The sequence below is a fragment of the Rhyacophila brunnea genome, unplaced genomic scaffold (assembly GCF_057557595.1).
Source record: "Rhyacophila brunnea isolate RB1 unplaced genomic scaffold, BYU_Rbru_1.0 scaffold_144, whole genome shotgun sequence".
NCBI lineage: Eukaryota > Metazoa > Arthropoda > Insecta > Trichoptera > Rhyacophilidae > Rhyacophila > Rhyacophila brunnea.
The window spans coordinates 317280-333785 of NW_028232800.1; the positions used below are offsets into that span (position 1 = coordinate 317280).

General features: G+C 32.4%; 1 protein-coding gene and 1 non-coding gene across 2 annotated transcripts; one reads left to right on the forward strand and one right to left on the reverse strand.

The window, feature by feature from the left end:
• Positions 1–801: 801 nt before the first annotated feature.
• Positions 802–1527, reverse strand: LOC147075466 (uncharacterized). Its single transcript, XM_085942434.1, has 2 exons — positions 1444–1527; positions 802–1230 (listed from the first exon to the last, which is right to left on the reverse strand). The coding sequence occupies exons 1-2, from the start codon at positions 1525–1527 to the stop codon at positions 802–804; spliced, it is 513 nt and encodes a 170-aa protein (XP_085798560.1).
• Positions 1528–10967: 9440 nt separating this feature from the next.
• LOC147075467 (U6 spliceosomal RNA) lies at positions 10968–11069 on the forward strand. Its single transcript, XR_015070013.1, has one exon. It is a non-coding gene; the product is annotated as a U6 spliceosomal RNA (small nuclear RNA).
• Positions 11070–16506: the final 5437 nt, after the last annotated feature.

The following is a 16506-nucleotide window of genomic DNA, read 5'->3' on the forward strand; positions in this document are numbered from 1 at the left end:
AAGAGTGTTTTCACATTTAAAAGCATTCTCATGTTGCAGTTTTTATTCGAACTTGAAATAACAAAGAGGCTGTAATTATTGCTGTGAAACTCATCTATCTTTAATTTTTCATTTGACAACTTCAGATTTTCTGCAAAATTAAAAAGTTCCATGAGTGGAGGGTGGGAAAAATAGAACTAAAAAAGAATCCATTGGATACAAGCCCCACTGTTGATGCATAATATCTTGTGATATTTTTGTTCTATCCAATCAACTTGATAAAGTGATTTTTCATATTTTTGATTTATTTATATTTTTTAGTCCTAGAGATGGAAAATGACCTATTAAGTTTTAATTTTCCTTTAAAAAAATCGAGTGAAATTGAGTTAGAAAAGAAAATCAAACAGAAACTTAGGGATCTTTCCTTTAACCTACCAGAACCGAGAGAAATACAACGATATACTGACAAATACATTTCTGAAACAAATTACGAGGCAATAATGGCAACCGTCAGTCGAGAATTAACAGGACCAGAACTGGTTAAAATGTATGGGGTTCAAGCTTCAAAAAGCATAGCAAAACTAACTTTTGATGAAAAACCAATTGGGGATGACAATGATGAGGACGAAAAGTCGAGTGAAATGGAAGAGGTAAGTTTAGAAGGTGGAGATGATTATGAAGTTTATGAAAATGACGATGAATTGATAGAGGAGGAGAAGGAGGAAAAGGAAGCATATTTTTGAATAAAAAGGTACTTATCAACCCAATTTAATGATTAAAAATTCAACAAATTAACGGATATGTGATAGATTACATTTATTTCTACGCATCATCGCACTCATCATCAATATTTTCTTTCTTGATAATCCAAGCTATTAACATGGTACAATAAACTCCAACAATGGCCCCAGAAACTACATCAATCGGGAAATGTTTGTGATCAGATATACGCGAATTGCCAACCAATCCTCCCAAAATGAGTGCAATAACGAAAAAATAAAATTGTATATAGCTATTTGTTTTAATCATATTTAGATAGAACAGCATATACAACCCCGTAGAAAATGTTACTGCCGTATGGCCTGATGGAAAGCTCCTCACTGCATCTTTAGTGTATATTGCAGCTTTGGCCTTCTCGATTTTAGATTTTGGTTCGATGTTTTGATGTGGATTAATACTTGATTCATTATCCACATTTGAAAACCTGTTCAATCTATCAACATAGTCAGGTCTAGGCTTCACGAATATACACTTTAAAATTTCACAGATAGCCGTCACAAAAATCACATTTGTAATAGCACCTAGAAGAAAAAGTCGTTTGTTTTTAGAGTTTCTTCTTTGATTGGATTGATTTGTTAGCGATATTAATATTACGGGTAATCCAATTGAGAATAAAGCAAGTGCATTGAAACTGATCGAATCAGGCTTAAACTCTTTTAAATATTGAGAATCATTCATGTTCACTTCTGCTTGCCTTGCTGGTAAGATTAGACTAAAGATCAGAAGTGTCACCGATGATAAAAGTATTAGAGTTAACTTATTGTACATCCCTAAGGGGCTTATAAACAATCAGCCTAAAACGGCTTTTAAAGTGAAAGGACCCAATAAGCACGAAAGGAGCTAAAACAATAAAAATTCCTTGCATTATGGATCAAATACTACCAATATATCCTCCGTTGCTGCTTCCACAACGATTCTTCCCAAATGGGATATTGAATATTCAATATAAAACCTTTTACAAAGGCTATAATTTTACCAATTAAAAATATTCAATTTCTCAAACATTTTCTACCCAAAGAAAAGAAATGGCATTTCAGAGTTAGTATGGGTGAAGTATTAGAAATCCAAAAATGAGTTGATTCTATCGCCAATCAAAAAACCTTTATTTAATCAGTTGTACTAATATCCTTATTTATTCAAGAAATACTTTATCCCCATCAAGAAAATATCTGGTCACCTTGTCTTTTTCAATGGCTGCTATTCTACATACTCCCCCTGAAACAGCATCTCTGTTAATAGCTAGTCTAATCATACACTTGGCAAATTCCACAGCCTCTGAAAGAGTCATGTCATTTCTATAATGTGCATCAGAATATCCATATATGAAGCCAGATCCACTTCCTCCAAGAATGATATCTCCACTGTGCATTGATCCGTCCGGACTTATTCGATAAATTTGAAACTCTGTATCGTAGCCTGCAACAATAATGCCGGCTAGCATATGTTCCTTGTTGTTATAAATAATACTACTGGTTAAAGTCGCAGCCTTTTTAACTGATGGCTTTGTATTTTCTGAAAGAGCTAGTTTGTTGATCTTACATTTGATATTTCGGATGATTATTTGTGTATCTGCTGCACTTCCACTCTGGCAGCAATAAATTGTATCCGATATTGCATTAATCTTGTCTGTAACTCTAGATGGAATATATGCACCAGAAGAAGTTCTACTATCGGCAGCGAGTACTATTCCCTCCTTATATTTAAAGGCAATAATTGTTGTTCCACAGGACACCACATCATTGAGCATACAGGGGCAAACAAAATAAAAAAATAAGATTATCTCTATAAAATAAAACATAGAAAACTGGTAAAAAAGCATATTCTTACGGTTTAACTCGAGAAAGGTTTATTAAACTCTTACTGTTCCTTCAGTAAGCAATTTGGGGCCCTGCTTTATCTTCATTTATACGGGAAGAAATATCTTTCAACCCAGCCGCTTCAATCTCTTTCAAAAGTTTTTTTGATGCTTTCATTGTTTTAATTTCCTTATCTAACTTATCTACTCCATTTGTAGTTGATTGTTCTAAGGGCTTGGAAAAATCAATATTTTTAAAAAGGTCATCAGTAAATGCATTTGCTTCAATATCCGCTGTTAAAGAATTATTGCTAGTTGTTGGCTTTTTTACGATTCCTGGAACTTCACTTATTGTTTCAGAGATAATTGATTCATCCACACTTTTGGCATCCTTTATATTACTGTCTGCTTTTATACCATTTGCCTTACTATCCTTTATTTCAGAAATCTCATTGTTCTTTTTAATAGTCCCTTCACTGATATCCCTGGCCGTATTGTCATCTTCCTTTTTACTAGAGTTGCTTTCTTCAAGTTTTTTTGCCGCTTTTTCCATCTTCTTAACAGCTTTATCAAGTTTTTTAACAAAATTCTTTGTAGATTTGATCAAATGCTCCTGATTTGATGTGATTTTAACAGCCTGTTGTCTTTCAAATGATCTCAGCCTCTCGATGGCCTCAACAACTGTCTTTGCACGATTCTCTTCTCCTATTTGTTTTGTATCTTTATCAAAATCCTTGTCCATAGTTGGAGAATTGATTTTTGGTAGATTAATTTTAATAGCTTTCACTATTTTTACCTCATTAACTGGCTTAGATATTTTGAGAAATGAAACAGGAGATTCTTCAGTTTGTGAAGGTTTATCGAAGCCTGTATTGTTTGAATCTATCGCTTTCTTGTTCATACTGTGAGAATCTAACATATTTTGCATATCAATCTGGGCATCAACCTCGGACGGTTTGCCATCAGTCTTAATCAACTCGGGTAATTGTGACATTCTAACAAATTTTATTTCTTTAGCATCATTGTCATTGATTTCCTCGGATCTATTCTGCTTCTTTTTCATTCCATAATCTCTAAAGGCGTTATAGTCATCGAAGCGTCTAATTTCCACAAGTGGGTCTATCTTTAACGATCTTTTATCTGAATTGCTGTCTCCTATATGAATGGGATTATACATTCTTTTTTCCAAGATTCCTTGGTCACTTTCGTGCTTCCTAATTATATCTGTGAATTTTTCACCAACTAATTTTTTCATAGCTCTATCGATCTCATTTGAAACATCAATTGTATTTAAGTTTGATTTCGATTCTTTGCTAGGTAGTTGAGGTTGAGTCTTATTTGTTGAAGTTTTTGGGAGTGTATATGACTGATTTGTCCCTGATAACAAAACTTTCGGAATTTTCACTTCTTGAATTGAATCTGTATGGTTAGTTGACACATCGAGTAGCATTTGAGGTGGTAGCTTAAACTGTGTATTTGAAATATTCAATTCTTCTCCTTTCCTAGTATTGAGAGGAGTTAAAATTCTCTCAACAGGATTTTCATTGGAATGATAGGTTTTTTCATGCTCATCCATTTTTTTAATCAGATCAGCAACTTTGTTGTGCAAGTCTGCAATTTCATCGTCTGAGGAGTTCTTTTTGAGCTTCCTTGGCCTAATGTTATGTAGTTTAATCACAGATGTTATAGCAGAGGACACCTCTGCAAGTCTACTACGTCCTGTTGATGTGTATATCTTAATATCTAATAAAATCAAGCCGATAGTTAGAACAGCAGCCATAATAATGGCATTGGATTTACCTGAGCTCTTCATTGTCATAATAATTGAAATTGGTTTTATATTTTGTTTGAAACGGTTTTAGGATGTTTATTTCATAAACGATAAATTATTTATCTTTGAAACTAACTGAGCGAATCAGCCTTGGAACATCAAAACATATGGCAGCTAAGGACTGCTCAATTTCACCACCAACGATTCAAGGTTAGAAATAGTACATACGATTTAAAACAAAGCTAACAGTTGCCTATTTTCAGCATTCTTTATAAATTTTTGGAAATATCTATTCTCAACTATCAAAATTTATTATAAATTAAATATCAGCAATGAAAGTTTTTCAAAACAAGAAAATTCATCTTTCAACCCTGCAACATATAGTTGAGGTATAAAGGGGCTATATCAACTTTCTCCTTTAGAAAAAATCTTATATGCAGGAGTATGGGCATGGATTTAGAAGGGACAGTTGCAGAGATATATGCATCATCAATTGGAGAAGGTTTATTATTTGCAACATATGCATGCTATTCACTTGGAATCAAGCTATTTGTGCTAGCATATTGCGTAATTGCCCTATGTAATCTATTGTGGACATATCTTATCTGTTGTAGATGTAGTAGTGTCTTAAATAGAAAGGCAGATGGAACATTCCTTGAAGAATACAATTCACATCTTAGAAAACAGCTAGGATATATCCCCAAACGCGAGAAATTTATTGTAAAAATTACTAACGAAGGCAAAGACATTACTCATCCGGAACTTGAAAAAATAATCCAGGAGATCCCGAACATAAATCCAGAGTTTGATAATAAAAGGGATGATTCTAAGATCATCGAAACAAATAAACTAGACTTGGAGTTCGAGGAATACATGAAAAAAGTAACTCTAAGAGAAGCAGAGTTGGACTATACTTGGTTTGGGCCGTCTTCATGGATACCTATTAATTTTGCAAGATGGTTCTCAGTCATACTAATTATCTATTATATTGTCAGCTCAGGTACAACAGGCTATTTTTCTTTGGAAAATATGTTCGGTATGGCTATATTTGTGATCCCACCAATCATTATCTCAATATTTGGGGCCAATAAGAAATTTAAAAATCTTCTATATACGTTAAACTTATGTATAGCTGCTGTAGTGGTTTTGCTTTCAGTATATTGCTATATGTTTCTGAGACAAAAAATAGATTTGAAAAAAAGGAACTTCAATGGAGGTGGTGGATTTGCCTTGGCTCTGCCATTACTTTCATTTAATAATTTCTGGCAAGTTCCAGGAATCTTTACAAAGATAGAAAAGAAATCATTTTCCTTAGTTTTTAAGAAATTTTTGGTAGCTGATCTGTTGATTTTAATAACATATTTGGCCACAGGTATTCTATCTTCTGTAGCATTAGATGATAACAACCAAGATATTTGCTTGAATTTGACCAGAATTGTCATAGAGAATTTGGGGATCGACTCAGATGGAAATTCTATTTTACCCAGTGAAATGACAGTATTTCTAAAATATCTTTTCGAAGCACTTTTGGTAAGTCATGGGCTAATATTTATTCCACAGGTTATCAACTATTTAGACCGTGAACCATGGGAGCCCATTGTTATTGTCAGACATATTTATGTTTAATCAATAAAATTAGATTTTCAGGTAACCGGATATTCTGGGATATATTCCAACTCTTGCTTGACTTTAAAAGGCTATATGCTTCTATTTTCGATATATATGCTCTAACCACCATATGTATAACTCCAGTACTCTTTTTACCTTCACATAAACTTATTTAGTAGGGTTTTTTTGATCTGAATATCAATTGATATTCCTTGTTTTTCATACTGTAAAATTTTCTTAAGTCCTAGAAGACAAATGTCTTTATCCCCCTTTTCTATTATTTCCCTTAAAATATCGTCTCTATACCAATCAAAATAGGGATTTTCAATTAGAATATGGAATCTTGGTTTTTTTAAATTGTTGATATTTCCTATTTCATACATAAACATGTTTGCAGTGTCCTCTAAAAAGTCTTTGGTAATCAGAGGATTAAAAGAACAGATATTCTGAATAAAATAATCAACTGTCTGTCGCGTATACTTAAAATCAACTGCATTATTCTGAACCAAGAATCTACACAGCAGGTGGTATTTCTCGGCATCTTGAAGATACATAGCATATTTATGAATTGAATAACCTATGTCAATATGATTTTCTACTGCAAAATGCACCAAATCTACAACTCTATCATTTTTATAATCTACTTTGGACATCAATAGGTTGTAAAAAAAGTCAATATTTTTGGTAAAGGATAGATACTTTACAGCCACATAACAATCAAAACCCACGATTTCCAAAAAAACTTCTTCAAAAAAATGCACCAAAGAATTTATCTCCAAGGAAAATATCAGATTTATAAGTAATCCCAGCATTCCTTCTTTCTTTATTTTAGTAACATCTCCCCTTAAAACATCCAAGTATTCATTTTGAAACTCTATACCTTCGAAATCTGAAAAGGCCAATTTGTAGCAAGCATATTCCAAGTCGTTCTCGACCATCTGATACTTTCCCGAAAATATTTCGTATAGAAAGGCCGGAATTTGATGCTTCAACCTCCATGCATTCAAATTAAAGGAAGAGATTGGGCTTGTTTTTTGTGATTTTGATAGATGAATACTACTCCTATTTGCAACGTATTCCTCAATTCCATCCCTGTATCTAGGATATATGTCTATAATTTTCGACAAATTACCACGTAAAGCATGTGCAACTATGTCATCATCAGAAAGTTTAAAATTTGTGTTTAAAAACTCATTAATTTTGTTAAAGAGACTTTTTTCTCGGCAGAAATGAAGTTGTATAAGGTGGATATACATGTGCAACCGTTTTAGTTGTGAAATGCATCTTTTGTTTTGTGATTTTCTGATTTCTTCCAAGGTTATTTGCCTCAGCTTATCAATAAAATATATTTGTTTACTTCTTAAAGTGGAAAATAATGATTTGATAGAGATATCATCCCTACTACAGTATGCTTTACTATTTTCTGAAACATTGAAGTGTTCAGATTTATTTTTTATATTGTATCCATTCCTTGAATACCCAACAACCATATAGTGGATAGAGGAGTATTGGTTATCTAAGATTACCTCAGCATTGCTGTTTGTGGGCAATACATCATCATTAGCATTTTCCTGTAAAATAGACATCCATTTCTGAGCAAATGTTTTCAACCTTGCCCTAGCTTCAATTGGTTTTACAATATCTATGTACATATTAATTTGATGCAGAAATGATATATAAAATGTTGAGCTTTTAATTCCAGCCAAGTTGTGCCCATTCTTAAATTTTAAAAGGTTTTCCATTATTGGGTAGGACTTTATTCTTTATAAAAGAACACCTGTCAAATACATCATTGTGATTAAAAAAGTGAAAATATTTTTCCTTCAAAATTTACAGTGCATAAAGCTATACAAAAGAACATATATCAATTTATAAAACGAAGTTTCCAAAGTAAACAATTTATTGGACAGTACTATATTCTAGTTATCAAACTCTAGGAAGCTAATCTCATCATCTATCTCTCGTATCAATTCATCAATTTGGTTGGAAATATCTTTGAACTGAGATTGTAAGATACTTGTAGGCAAATCTTTCATAAAATGGCAGTAAAGATTTTTTATTTTTGTCGTCGGGGAATTAGTCATTTTAGGGTTTGCTACAATCAAAATTTGAACAACATTTGTTTATTATTAACCAACTTTCATTTACAATGTATGACACAGATTTAACTATGAAAATGTGACCACTGAGAACGATAATATTTAGAGAAAATTCCATATAGTTTAAATTGCTTATGCCTCTATAAAGCATTATATGAACATAACACTAATACAAATTATTCGTAATTTAACAACTTTTATAGTGATAAATGTGCTACATTGAATATTGAAACAGACACTTAGCAATTTAGTTTCTGACATTTTGTATGTATTTACAATGTTGGGGAAAGTTGATATATTCGCAAAGCCTGTGATATCTTTTCTCAAAAGAAATCTTAAAACCATATACAACTTGGATATTGCATCCATTTTTACATGCTAATATCTTTTATTAATTCTTTATAAAGCCTGTTAGCTTTGCAGATCTTCTCTGCTACATCATTCATCCCTAGTACATTTTCCCCAACACCATCTAATAGCACACTTATTTCTATTAATCCTTCGTACAGATGAGATGCTTGATTATCTAGATCCTTTAATTCATCTAAAGAAAAACTCATTTGGGGGTTTTCCCACAATCCAAAATTCATCCAAATTTTATGGCTCTAAAAATGGCAACTTCAAGATTGGGAGGCCATACTGTACGGTTTGAAATGCCATTCCAAGTAATTTGCCATCACTGCCAGATGTCAACCTCTCAAGGAAAGCGATTCAACGCAAAAAAGACAATTTTGAATGATAAATCCTTTAAGGGTGTACCAATTCATGTGTTTGAAATTAAATGCTTTAGTTGCAAAAATTATTTTTCTCTCAAGACAGACCCTGAAAATGGAAAATATTTAGTCTATGACAATTGTTCTGAAGAGTTTTGTCTTCAAGAAGAAGGTCAGAATACCTTATTTGCTGATCCTCCTGTGTCATTACAAGATTTTAGAGGTGCAATAGAGGAAAATTCGCATAACAAAAAGAATTATTCTATGGATTGTCTATCAGAAAAAGAATATCTTGAAGCATTGCAAGACGAAGCGACTCTAATTTCTCACACTGACATTGATATTGTTATAAAGGCTTACATGGAGGATAAAACAATTCAGCAAATTAATAGAGAAGATTTTATTAAAAACTTGGAGTCTGATAAAAGTGGTCTGAATGATTAGTAGAAAATAGGTTTATAGCTACAAATTGCTTCATACGCGCACTTTGTGTTCTGGTCAACCGACCCATTATTTTTAGGAAAATGAAAAAATTTCTAGATTAAAACTGCATATAGATTGGCTTGGGAAAAGATTTATTGTACAATAGAACTGCTTGTAACTCTTGTTTTACAAGCTTGGTATAATCACACTCAACTACTATTTACAAATTATTTTTCAATAATTTCCAAAGTTTGAGGCTTTAGCATTGTATTCCATAGGCATATCACTACGATTTGTAATATTGTGAGTTTTGTAATGGGCTGTTAAATTATCTGATCTGGAAAATTCACGAGGGCAGCCGGGATATTTACATTTATATGGCTTCTCTCCAGTGTGCATTTTATTGTGTCTTTTAAGATGCTCAAATCTCTTAAATGCTCTATTACAGTTTGGAAATTTACAAACGAATGGCCTCTCTGAAAGCTCATCACCAATAAACTCCATTTGCTTCCCACGCGGCTTAGATTGCTGGCTAGAATATCCCTGGGATTTCTTTAAGGAGTCGTTGCGAACAATGTGTGATATTCTTTCCTGAGTGTCATCACTTTGTGCGAAAATGGGTGCATATTCAAAAGGATACATGTGCTTAATTCCTTTATTAACCATCTCAGAAGCATAAGGGTTTCCACGGAATATGTCGTTTCTACCCATGTTTTTGAATTCTGATGTAGTGAAGTGAGTTTGGTATTTCAATTCATTTATCTGGGCATAAGGATCATTCAACAAGATCGGGGGTTGGAATTCTTCTTCATCGATAATTGTATTCTGTTTGTTGATATTTTGACGGTGTAGCTGTTTTAATAGGAAGTCATCGTCGTACAAAATGCTTCTATAAAGATCATCATCACCAATCCCAAAGTCATTCCGATTTTTTTCTTTCTCCTTGGGTTCGCTGTGCAGTGGCTTACACCCATGCTCAAGCGCAACTGATCTGATTTCAGCGAATGTGCGCCCATCTACAAAGTTGGAACAGACCGCTTTTGAAATTGATGGTACAAAATGGGATATATTTTCAATATACAGTTTGCTGTGAATATAATTTACCATATTAGGCTCAAGCTTTATATTTAAAATTTCCTCAAGGATTGCCACAAAGTTTTTAAACTCAATATATATCAAGGAGTTAAGATTAAACATTTCTATTTTTCGGCTTGATGTTGGCAAAATATATTCTCCTTTAGTGCTGTATTCTTCTATTACCATGTTGAATTTGGTTTGCAAGTTGGCTTCCAACTGTGTCATATAGTATACTCCTTTCTTTTTTTTATATGGGCTGCCTTGATATGATGTACCAATTGTTCTATAAGGAGATTGATCAAATCCAAGATCACAATTCACTCACATGTTATTTTATTTTGTGATTCAAAATTTTGTTGGTTTAATCAATAAATTATTTTATTGGTTCTAAATTAAAATGATTTGATTAATTCCAAAGATGGCTTTCTAAATGATGCTCAAGGGTTGTTACAGCAACTTTAACAGGCAATCTTTGTATTTTTCCATTAGCTTAAAAGAACTGTGCCCAAAAATGTATTCAAATATCAACCAATCATAATAAATCAGCCAATTAGAAATTTTTTAAATCAATCGTAAATATCATTATATTGAATCACATCAAGATATACCAGAAAGGTTAAGTTTTGTTTAGTCTCATTAAAAGAAGTTAAATTGTCGTTATTGTGCCTATGCTTTCTTTTATACTCATCAGTTACTATTTAAAAAATATTTTATCAAGGGGTTGTAGTTTCGGCTACGCTACTTATTTGGAACAACACTGAGAAGATTAGCATAGCCCCTGCGCAAGGACGGCGAAATTTCTCTGAGAAGTCTCCAAAGGGATGTAGATCCTACTTTTTAGTTAATGTTCTTTTTGTTTTCCAATTTTCACAATAATAATTGTTTGAAAAAGTCATTTGAAGTTGAAAGCATTCTGTCAGATATATAGAATGGTCTATTAATTGTTCGTAACTTCTAGGCAGAGCAGTGATTAAACCCAATGAATAAGCCACTAAATACCTAATATATGTTTGTGGTTCATCCATCAACATATCCAAACAACAAGCATAATGGCTGTAAACTATCATTAATGATAAATTTGACAGATTGTATTAATTGAACTATCAGCTTCGTTTTTGTTAGTTTAATCCTATTTTGTATTTCCTGTTAACCTGGGATTTTGATTAATAATCAACTCAGTTTTCGAATATTATTTTATCAAAATTTTATGGCCCAATGAATTTTGATAGAATTATTGATGATGTGGTGAATACACTTGTTAAACATTCTGAATATTCGGCAGAGAAGATTTCAAAGCTACTTATTAAGTGTAATGACAATAATAAAAAGGACTTTTGTATTTTCTTCGACACTATTTCGGATGATCCTCAGGGAGCGGCAAAACGAATGTGTGAGATCCTAAAAGCAGCCTCTTTGGAAAATATTTGTGAAATTGAGAATATTAAGAACTGTATTACATTCAATTTAAATAAGAAGAAATTCTTTAAGGAAATATTTATAACAATTCAGAAAAAGAAGGATTGTTTTGGGTCTTCAAATGTTGGAAACGGCAAGCATGTCGTCATTGAATACAGTAGTCCAAATATTGCCAAGATCTTCCATGTTGGGCATTTTAGAACGACTATCTTGGGAAATTTCATTAAAAACCTCCACAATATTTGCGGATATACCACCACTTCGATGAATTATCTTGGTGATTGGGGAAAGCAGTTTGGATTAGTACTTTTGGGATATGAAAAATATGGAAGTAAGGAAGAACTTGAAAAGGATTCGTTGACACATCTTTTTCAAGTCTATGTTAGAATTAACAAAGAAGAAGATTGTCACGAGGAGGCCAGAAATATTTTTCATGAGATGGAAGCCAATCATAACGAGAAGTATTTGAGTCAATGGCGCTTTTTTAGAGAAATGTCTATTGAACGATACAAGATTCTTTATAAGATGCTAAATGTTGAGTTTGATGTTTATTCTGGGGAAAGTCTCTATAATGAAAAGGGAAAGGAAATTGCAAATACCACAAGAATCGCAACTGTTGATGAGGATGGTAGTAAAGTTATTGATTGTGGTCAATATGGAAAAGTATTGATTCAGAAATCAGATGGCACAACATTGTATATGACCAGGGATATTGCTGCAGCAATTGATAGGTTTGAAAAATACGATCCTGATCGTATCATCTATGTTGTTGCTAATCAACAGGAAAAGCATTTCCAACAATTATTTAATATTATGGGGCAAATGGGATATGATGAGAAAAAACTGCAGCATGTCGGATATGGAATGGTCAAAGGTATGTCAACTAGACAAGGAACTGTTCATTTTATTGAGGATGTTATTGAGACTGCTACAAAAGTAATGCTGGATCTGATAAATGAGAAAGACAATGATATTCCGAACAAAGAGACAGTAGCTCTTACGCTTGCAATCTCTTTGCTATTAATTTCCGACTTTACTGCAAAAAGAATAAAAGGTTATACATTTGATATTGAAGAGAGAGGAAAGACTCAGAAAGGACAGGCCATTGGACCTACTCTACAGTATACTCATTGTAGATTACGTAGTATTGAGGATCTAAATTCCCATATTGATATTTTAAATTGGGAAGATACTGATTTTTCATTGATTGATGACAAGGATGTTCATAATCTTGCTTATAAGCTCCTGTGGTATGAGCATGTCATTCAGCTTACCCTTATGGACTTTGAACCTTCAAGAATTGTTCTTTACTTGGCTGATGTCAGTAAATCAATTAATTCTATCCTCAATAAACTAAAGGTTAAGAATTCCACAGACAAATTAGCAAAAGCAAGACTTATTGTACTAAGCTCCGCAAGAATAGTTCTCAAGAATGGTCTGAGTCTTTTAGGAGTAACGCCCTTGGATAAAATGTAATTCTTACATTAAATAAATTATATTAAGAATTCTATTCGTTGTACGATTGGGGTAGGACTTGCTGATATATCACTAAGTATCCACTAATACGTTGTCATGGGATTCAATGGTAAGAAGACAAAATATCATCATGGATATGATCCTAAATGAATAAACCAAAGTATGGCTCGATGTAATTAACCAGTACTAAAAATGTTAAAGTAAATTTTCCAAATCTACAGTAATTTGGCCTTAACAGCCTATCAAGTTTTAGATTTATTTTTTTACCCAAACATGGCACAAAGTAAAATCAGATTTACATCACTTATAACACTAATTTTGTCATTAGTTGGATATTTGTTTTATCCCAACTGTATTACCTCCAATATTCGTAGGGAAAAGAATATTTTTGTAATAGATGAATCAAATGTAGCCATTTTACAGAGTGGGAAATGGTGTATTGTTGGAAATGAGCAAGATGCTTTAAAATGCAGGACTAAATATGGCTTTGACGTGGCGATTATCGAAGTTATAAATCTTCAAACGGCCAAAATTGCAGCACAATTCCAAATACAAAGGATTGATGAGATATTCTTTTACTATAAAACCAAAATTTACAGTTCTGAAGGAATCCGAACCTTCAAAAGCGATGTAAATTTCAATGACATCCTGGACTATTACATATATTTTTCAGTAAAAGCAATTCAGAAAAATATAAAAATCAGCCATGTTCACTTGGATTTATATAAGAGAATAGGAAATATTTTGCAAACTGCTGTGCTGGAATACTATGGAATATAGAGTATAACTATAGTTTTGTTTAATAAAGATATTTTAAGTGTGGTAGTGATAGAAATTAACATAAACTCTTTTATTTAAACAAGTCTAACTTAAGACAACCTTGTCAACAAATTGAACAAGTTTATTCATAAAGTGACTTGATCATCTTATAAACTCTTCCAGAAAGAACTCTATCTTCAAATACTCCATCCAGAGCCACACATCCCTCATCAGACTGCCAGGTGTAATTTTTGAAAATACTTCTCAGCTTCTTATAAAATAATCTAAACTCTAAATATTCCTCTGAAGAGAATCGGATTTTAAATAATATATTCTCCAAAATGTATTTGTCAATTGCCCCTGCTATCACCTTTTCAATGGTTGAAAATTGTGCGCAACCCTTGTATTCGTCCAAAGTTCTACTGCATTCAACAACAAATAATCTTTTTGTCTCAGAACTTGTATAAATAAAATTGTATAATTTTTTAAGTAAATTTTCCGTATCATTTAATGCCAGGTTCTTAATCAAATCAATTAAGTCTGAATTAAATCGAGAAATACAATCTAGTGCATCTGTGGAGATATCTTTTTCGACAGAGCGATAATTCAATCGAAGTTCAATCTCCTCTTCAACAATAAACTCTTTAAAGTCCTCCAGCTCTGAAAATATGAAGCATACCACTGTTATTTCTTCTCTATTGATAAATCTTAGATTTGAAATCAAATTTCGGGTATGTTGAATAACTGGGTCAACTAAGTCATCCAATGACAGGCTCACATTCAATTCATAATATGCTCCTATAAAATCAAACAATTCCTTGGCTAGTTTTTTATACATTCGAAACCATTGAACATAACTTAGCTGATGAGTGTTTGATAGTTCTCTGGTCAAGTAATCCATCTGTTGATTTGTTAATACACATTCAACTTCCGATGGTGGAATTGAGAAATTGTAAACTAAATGGAGATTTTTATTAAACTTCATAAACTCGCTTGCAAAGTGTAGGATTAGGTTTCTCTTCTGTTCACTCTGAATATTTAAAATTTCATAAAGCTTCGAATGGATGCAAGCCGTTGACAGAAGCGCAAAGCTATGGAACGAAACATTCCTTATAAAGTCAGGCGTGTTGGATACATCCTTGAGATGATGTATGCTATGATCTTTAGCAAATATATCTTCGGAGCTGTAGAACTCTTCCTTAATACTCAAGTACAAACGGATAGTTTTTTCGCTTTCTTCAAACTCTTTCTGCAGAAATGAAAATATCCATTCCGGTTTGTCCAACCGATTTGTTTCCTTATCTGACATAAAATGATATTCAAATTTATTCTCAATTCTTCTGAATAAAAACACAAACAATATCAATTCTCTAAAGTAATCCTCGTACTTAACTATAAAATGCATTGTGAATATAATCTCGTTGATTTTAGAATTTTCAATCCCCTTCAAAAGATGTGATTTTAACCTTAGCTTTTGATGATCATAAAATCTATCCTTCTGAGTCTCCAAATTGGGGAATTTGTCTACATTAATAATTTTTAAAATATCAAAGTCCTTAAATATTGATGTGTTCAAATCAAAAGCTAACTCATTGATCTGTGATACTGTATTTGTAATATGCCGCCTGTATTGACTTACTAGTAGGGGAATTTGCTGCTCCCTGTATGTTTTAATAGCTAATTTGAAGGCTCTAAACAATTCAATCTTTTTTTTGTATGCTGCTCTTAGTTCTTGCACTTTTTTAACAATTTCGTTATGCTTATCAATTTTGGATCGAATCATATTCGTCAGATTCGCTTTCTTTGCTGACAGCTCAGATTCTATTTTTTGAAGTTCGATTATTTCGTTTTTTAAATGAGCTTGCTGTTTCTTCTTAGACTCCATTAGAGGGCAAAAAGATTAAAAACAAAGCTATTCGAAGCATAGCAGATTTAAAATGAATCTAACCAACGAATTATTCAACAATAAAAAATCAGTATATAATACTAAAGACACGATAGGCTGACAAATTCATTCAATTACATATCCAACTCCAATCGTTTATTTGACTATTTCTAAATCATATAGAAAAATCTATGCATAATTTTCTCTCATATCTCCAGTTTAATAAAACCATCTTTCTGTACCATATTTTGTTTAACTCTATACTAATGACATTAAGTATTTAAAACTCATTGAACTGGGAGAATTGGTAATACAGACAACTTCAATATGCAATATCCATAATAATTAAACTGCATCGTCATGCAAGAATGATTTGATATAGTGATGTTGAAGATAAAATCTCACATAAATTATCAAAATATCATCACAGATCCATTCCCATTGTAACAATAATTCATTCCTACTTAAGGAATTAAGCAGAAGGCCCAAATTCCAACAGATATTCAGTTTCACAGGGATGTCCAATGGTTTTAACATTCTTATAAACCTGCCAAGCTTTTTTAGCCGATTTCTTTGTCAATGAAAAACATCCAAAAACTACAATTTTTTTTATTGATAAATTGTTGATTAAAAATTCGAAAAGTTCATCTGTCAAAAAATGGTTCCATGAGATATTCAATTCTGTAAGCTTTTTATTCCGGGCAAGAGATTTAATTTCATGTTCC

What these genes read in the sequence shown, in the direction of transcription:
- LOC147075466 (XM_085942434.1), bottom strand. Translation starts at nt 1,527, where the DNA reads ATGTACAATAAGTTAACTCTAATACTTTTATCATCGGTGACACTTCTG. An exon ending in TACCAGCAAGGCAAGCAGAA is followed by an intron (nt 1,231 to 1,443) that starts GTGAACATGAAT and finishes GAAATTTTAAAG; the next exon opens with TGTATATTCGTGAAGCCTAG.